This window comes from Mytilus trossulus, chromosome 6, assembly GCF_036588685.1.
Source record: "Mytilus trossulus isolate FHL-02 chromosome 6, PNRI_Mtr1.1.1.hap1, whole genome shotgun sequence".
In the NCBI taxonomy this organism is placed as follows: domain Eukaryota; kingdom Metazoa; phylum Mollusca; class Bivalvia; order Mytilida; family Mytilidae; genus Mytilus; species Mytilus trossulus.
Window position 1 is genome coordinate 89,548,702 of NC_086378.1, and position 7,459 is coordinate 89,556,160.

General features: G+C 33.1%; 1 protein-coding gene across 1 annotated transcript; it reads left to right on the forward strand.

Moving 5' to 3' along the window:
• The first annotated feature begins 603 nt into the window (after positions 1–603).
• LOC134723869 (uncharacterized) lies at positions 604–5,149 on the forward strand. Its single transcript, XM_063587410.1, has 3 exons — positions 604–730; positions 2,043–2,208; positions 4,580–5,149. The coding sequence occupies exons 1-3, from the start codon at positions 653–655 to the stop codon at positions 5,125–5,127; spliced, it is 792 nt and encodes a 263-aa protein (XP_063443480.1). The 5' UTR covers positions 604–652; the 3' UTR covers positions 5,128–5,149.
• Positions 5,150–7,459: the final 2,310 nt, after the last annotated feature.

The window sequence follows — 7,459 nt, forward strand, 5'->3', positions numbered from 1 at the left end:
CATCGAGACCAATGGCACAATTAAAAACCTTTTTTTTTCTTCTTTTTCGTATAAAATTAAGGACATTTAGTCCCCGGTTTTAAAATTGTAACACTGTTGATAACTCAAAGTGAAAAAATTATATCAACAATCGATACAAAAGAGGGACGAAAGATACCAGAGGGACAGCACAACGCATCAATCGAAACAAACGAATAAGCAACACGTTGTAGTTCTACTAAATCAATAGTTACAAAACGAATTTTAAGAATCATACTTTTCTTTGTGTGTATTGTATAGAATTATGGTTTGACCATTGCACATCTAGATACACCATGATTTATTTGGGGAATTTTTTTTTACAAAACTAACATAAAAAATGAAAAAAATTGTACGTTTCCAGTTTCATTTTTTTTGTTTATCAAAAATAAATATTCTATCATCCTTCAACTCAATGAAATGTCATTAGATATTTAATAATCACGATTTTCTACCGGATGTAAAAATAAGTGTTTATCATTAACACGGTAAAGTACCATAGATAATGACATATAATAAGCTACATTAACAGTAATACCAAATCCCACAGCAGTATAACCTCATGACCTTCTGATACATGTATTTATATTCATGTATTGTGTTTTTGATCTCAGTCACAGTCTCGACTATTGAAATGTTGCTTTGGTTTCTTGGTGTATGTCTCTGTCATGCAGGTTTGCTGTCTGCATATATTACCAGGGATCTACCAACGGCAAGTAAATTTAATTTATTTTTTTAATTTGACATCTTTAATATTAAAATAAAGTTGATCCAAAACTGTAACATGTGTAAGTTTAAATTATGCATTTTACTAAAAAATCCATATTTTGAAAAGGTTGTTTGCGATTTGCATGTTGTGTCGACTATTTTATTAATTTTTTATAGCATTTCTCTGTGATGAGTGTTGTTGTGAGCGCTTGTGCTGTTTTTCAATCTACATTTGAGCGCTATATATTTTTTAAAAGGTCATTTAAACCGGGGGTTTTAATTATACCAGGTTCAACCCACCATTTGTTTCTTAAAATGTCCTGTGTCATGTGAAGAATATGACAGTTGTTATCAAATATGTCGTTTCTATGTATGTTGGCGTTTGTTTTTGTTGCACTTCAGTATTCCTGTTATTCCTTTGATTTCCTCTTAAAGTTGATTGGGGTCTCGTTGGCCGAATTGTCTAAGTTGTTAACATTGTCATCATTAGCCAGTCAACAATGATGTTGCGATTTCGAACCCCGCTTGTGCGGTTGCACTCGACTCCGATCTTACTTGACAGGGATTGTCAGTTTTCCAATCGAAGTTGTTTGTTTTCTCCGGGAACTTCGTCTTCCTCCAACAACAAATATTGGCCGCCACGAAAAAACCCTTGGTGGCTCGGGAGCCTTCCTCCATCTTGGATTTCGAGGAATCAGATAACAGTTATTTATCTTTAATGAAATGTTCAAATTTGAGAGAAGTTTGTAATTCATGTGTACATATCAGACTTTTGACGCAAATATAGTAAACTGGTGTGTTTTATCATATTTCCAACTTTGCCAAATAAGTAGAGATAACTCATATGGAAGGAAAAAAACTCGCATGAAGTTATTGCATAATAGAAAGTGTTCTGAATTTACCTATTTTTATAAGTCGCACGAAATTATGTTCGGTGACCCTAAATTTTATTTTATTTTATCTAAAAGCATGTTATAAGAGCTATCTTCTCACATTTCATCTTGAAATAGTAGTCTTCTTTTTACCACACGAAATTGGATTTTTCTATGCATAGACTATACAACATTCTATGGATTTTTATTAAGACACCCTAGCCTCATTTAAAGTGGCGTTAACACACAAATCAAATCTTATAGTTGGTGCGTTTCCCTCTGTTTGTAAGCCGGATTTGTTTTCTCCAAATCGATTTTATTACTTTTAAACACCAGTATAATACTGTTGCCTTTATTTAACAACACTATTCAAAAAGTAAAGGAAATAACGGAAACAAAACAGGAAATAGAACTTATAATCAAATATATCTCTATTTTTTATAGGTAAACTCCAAAGTATTAAGGCCAATGGGGTTACCAGATATAAGAATAGTTTCAACTTCAAAAGTATGGGATGAGAAAACATTGGCCACAACATACACTGTACAATTTGAAGCACCTGACGAAGTAACATTTGATGCGGACGAGTTCCCTACAAATGTAGTAAAGGGTAATATACAGCGAATATATCGATGTATTGGCTTTCCTTTACATGACTTCATTTTCATTTAAAGCATTTATTTTTTATATTCATTCCATTTCGTAATCAAATACGATATCGCTGCTTCTTTTTTAGCTCACCTGGCAACAAAAGGTCACGTGAACTTTTATCATAATTTAGCGTCCATCTTCTATCGTCCGTCGTCGTCGTCGTCGTCTGTCGACATCGTCGTCCGTTTATTTTTACAAAATCTTCTCGTCTGAAACTGCTGAGTCAAATTAAACCAAAATTGGCCTTGATCATCCTTCCGGTATCTAATTTTATAAATGTATCCGAGGTCCTCTTACACCAATCAAGATGGTAGCATGTCATACAAATACAAAATGGGGATAAAATGCAGGTTTGGCTTAAATCTCTGGAACTTAAGCATTTAGTGCAAATCTGACAAAGGGTAAAATTGTATCATGTCAATATCTGTCTCCTCCGAAATTTTCATACAAATCACCCAACCTATTGTTGGGTTGCTGTCCCTGATTAATAATTTAAAGGAAATTTTGCAGTTTATGGTTATTATCTTAATATTATGATATATATAAAGCCTTGGCAAAAAAGGAGAAACTTTAGGTTAAGAAACGTACCATAATCCGTAATGAAATTGTACTCTGTAGAACTGATCTACTGTATGTAATAAATATAACTAACTTTATAGATATACTCATTGAATATTTTCCCCTAAATATTCAATGACTAATTTAAGGGATACTAAATTGAAGCTGTAGATTGAGTAAATTGTTAACAGCAAAAGTGCAATTAAACTTTGATTAATTTATAAAAAAAAACATGAGAAGATTTTTTAATACTTAGGAGATAACTGTATTGTATTTTAAGCTCCGACGGCATCAATTGGGGATTTGATGGTCGCAAATTAAGTTTACTGGCGACGCGTTAGCGGAGACAGTAAACGGGTATTTGCGACCATCAAATCCCCAATTGATGCCGTCGGAGCTTAAAATACAATATTGTTATCTCCATTCTAATGAAACTGACAGAAAACAACGTTAAAACATGTATTTAAAATCTGTCATATGCCGTCTGCGCTTGCGCGTAGGTCCCATAGCATCAATTGTCAATTGATGCCATGTAAGAAAGTGACGTTATCCAATCAAAATGAACGTTACAAACGTTGTTGCATTAGAATTTGTTTTTCAACATTCTAAATAGAAACGCATCGTGTCTTAAAGTCTCAAGAAATTAGACTTAAATAAAAATGATAATCGAAATGTTAAATGTGTCAAAGAGATAAAAAGATATAAACCCGATAAAAGAGCAGAAAAACATAATAAAAGAAATATGTCTCTATAGAGGTCAATGGTTTGTTTAATTGTCGTATTTAGCAAATATAGATAACACGACACAAATCAAGTCAAATATGTGTTATTCTAATGCAATTATTTTGTAACAATTGTTCTGATTGGATGACAGCAAGCGTAAAATTCTCTATCTCCTTGTCTGTAACTAAGGAAGCCGACATTTTGAATTTCGGAATGTATTGACATGTTATTTCTAAAATAATAAACAAAACACTAACTTGTTGCGCCTAAAAATCTTCTTTTTATTAAATTTTATTACATTTGAAGCGGCACAGAAGCCAGAAAACGCCCGGTGTTTATGTTTGACGCCGGAAGCATACCTATGACGCCACCTAGTGTAGTAAACCAAAGAAGATAACATCTTTTCGCGGAATTTTCTTTAATGAAGATTTTTCACTAAAATAATGATTGAAATTTAATTATGAATTTATTTTGCATTAGAATAGAGATAACTCTATTGTATTTGAAGCTTTGCGGACGTCCATCGGTAGTTTTACTGTCGCAAATACCCGTTTACCTGTCTCCGCTCCGCGTCGCCAGATAAACTAAATTTGCGACAGTAAAACTACCGATGGACGTCCTTAAAGCTTCAAATACAATACAGTTATCTCTTAAATAATCAAGCAATTTGTGAAATCAAATAAACAGAAATTGCATAATCAGTTACGGTAGTATAAACTCAAATGACTGGAGACAAAATCATAGTATCTATTATCCTTTACTAAAATTGCAGATTTCTTTATTCGGGCCATTTTGAAATATAAATAGTATTTCTATCTTCCATAAAAACTTTTAATGATCACGTGGTGTTTCGGTGACATACTAAGACTTCTATTAAACCTCCACGTATAACAGCACGCTGATTTTATCATCTGTTTGTGTTGGTTGTTTCTTTAACATATCATTAAAGTAAGACATACCGAGTTGCATAAGAGATTTTTCGAATATATAATATGAGCACACTATGTGAAATGTTTATTATTATTATTGTTTTGTCTTTTATCCTCTAGAGAACAGTGGACATGTATTTGCAGTAAGTATAGATGTTCCGGTAAACAGAAAAGATTCGAGTCCAAGAATCATTGCCAGGTCGGCCACTGAACACATGACCGTTGTTTTTCAAACGTCAAAGGAAACGAAGAATCTTCAGACAGATCTTTATTTAACAGGTTGTCAGTATCAAATAGTACAGAATATAACGCAGACGTCTCTCTCACATGTTGAAAAGTATCAAGCAATAGTAACTGACTGTGAACGTGGGGCTTACGAAATACACAATTATTTCAGGATCGTTGTTAATGGTTTAGACTCCATTTCCGACGGAACACATCCGGCGGATATTGACAAACAGTACACTGATAAGTATTTCAACGAAACAGACACAACCAGCAGATACGATAAAAATTACAAAAATGTGGAAACAGCTACTATCAATTTGTCGACAATGGACGCTGATAATGTAGAACTAGCAGAATTTGAATTTAATATGCTTGCCTTAACTCATAGACCTGACACCCTTATCGGTTTAATACGGCTTCAGTGGGGTGAAAACTTATGAAGAAATCAATAAAAATCTAATGAAAAAAAATCTGCATTAATTAATTGCTATCTTAATGACCATTCGATTTTCTTGGTATATTTTATGTTTTCAAGATGAAGGGTACAATTGTCAATGAAATTCTACATAAGAAAATGCCTGTACCAAGTCAGCAATATGACATTTGTTATTCATTCGTTTAATGTGTTTGGATTTTGCTGCTTGATTAGGGACTTTCCGTTTTGAATTTTCTTCGGAGTTCAGTACTTTTTGTGGTTTTAAGTTTTCATTGTCTGTTTTTAATACCATCCATCATTCAATGACAAAACTGAAAAATATAAACAGAAGTCTATATAAGATCAAATATTTACGAAACGTTAAATTTGTGTTACATGCTTTATACATATTCTTTAAAAATCAACTCTGAATTATCTTTCTAGAAATTTGCAGATAGGAATATTAATGGTAAACGTTTTATCATATATCATATTGTAAGTATACACGAAAATTACAGGACCAACGTCAATATTTGGCTTTAAACATTAGTGTGCCTAATGTCCAGTTTCATATAGTTGTATTTCAAATAAATCCATGTTAGTACAAAACACATGTACATCTGTAAACGTGAAATTCTCACTGCTATCACTTTTTTTAGCTCTCTGCTATCCCCCTTTTTTCGATGCCCGTCCCTATCATTATTATCTATAATAATTCCTGTTTTGACATATTATTTAAACTAAAAAATGTTAATGAAAAGTTGTGTAAAATTTTAGTGTTTTAGTTCTGTTCAATCAACGTGAAAGCTTTTTCATTCCTTCTATTCTTAAAAACTTAGTACGGCGGCTTTGTGAAATATTGTGCAAATCCTGCTACAAACATGAAGTTTTGCATAGACCTTTACCAACTAATACTCTTTTATTTCAGAAAGGGGGGCATTTGAAAAAAAATGTCTCACTTCTGGTAAAATCCAGAATGGCGGACATCATACTTAAATCAGCCCAATATCGAAGGCTAGTGTGTAAAAAGCTATCATTATCATGCTACGTTCATAATATTTGGTACATACCTTTGTTTTTTACTACTTTTGAATAAATTTAATAGATTAGATGTCTTTAATAGTCTTGCTTCCGGTGAAATCCAACATGGCGGACATTGTACTTAAATAAGCTTATTTTTAATGGAGGGTAATAAATGTTATTTAACGTATTGCTACTATCATTACATTGTGCAGGAATCTTTCTTTGGTGCTTCTCTCATTCATACAATGTATAAGACATATGTCTTTAAAACCCTTACTTCCGGTAATATCCAAAATGGCGGACATATAACTATCAATTTCTTATTATAATATTCAACTTTTTTTGAAAATGTTTTTTTTCTGTTCATCTAATTTTTGGCTTTAAGTTATTCTCAAAACCACTAGTTCTATTCTGTTGCAAATGTTTAAAACCAAACTTAACACATCCTGTAAAAAACCAATATGGCGTAAGATTACAAAGATGAGTCCCCAATCCATATCTTCGATGTAGAGTTTTGGATAGATTGTATAAAACAAAATAAAATCACTATTGTACTAAAACATTTTTAAAACATTAACAACGACGGCGGCATCCTTTTTGACATCCACAATGTACAAGCTTCTGACAAAATGATGAGGCCTCAAAAATAGTTTTTTTTAAAAGTTATCCTCTTTGTCCCCGCATGGACTGGGTAGCATAAGAGCCAATCACAAGTTCGTCTCCCTAAATACCTACCTAAGTTTATTGCATGTTTTACTTGCTGGAAATACACTCATCATAGATAACAGGACTAAATTTTGTATATACGCCAGACGCGCGTTTCGTCTACAAAAGACTCATCAGTGATGCTCGAATCCAAAAGAGTTAAAAAGGCCAAATAAAGTACGAAGTTGAAGAGCATTGAGGACCAAAGACTAGACCAAGTTGAAGGAATAGCCTCAAAAAGCCTTCCCTTTTACGCAAATAGTTATTTTCTTGCTTTGTTAACTATGATCTACCCATCTGTTAAGTTTGTGCGATCTTACAGTAAAACCCTGGTGATAAAGGCTGATCAATCACCAAGCAAAGAGAGGAGCATATCACAATCGGTAAAGGCATGGAGAAAAAATAAGTGTTTGTGAACACTAATTGCCTAGTGCATTTGAAAGGCCATTGATAGATATTAATCCAAAGTCTATTGCCCTCCCAAACACAATCCATAGTTTTTCGACCCCTATGTCATGGAATGGGGAAACAGTAATGCCAGCATCATCAGTAACGACTGTTCGAATCATGACTCGTTTAAGTTCTTGTTTCATAGCATCAGACACATGCACCATGATTCTAGTAATACC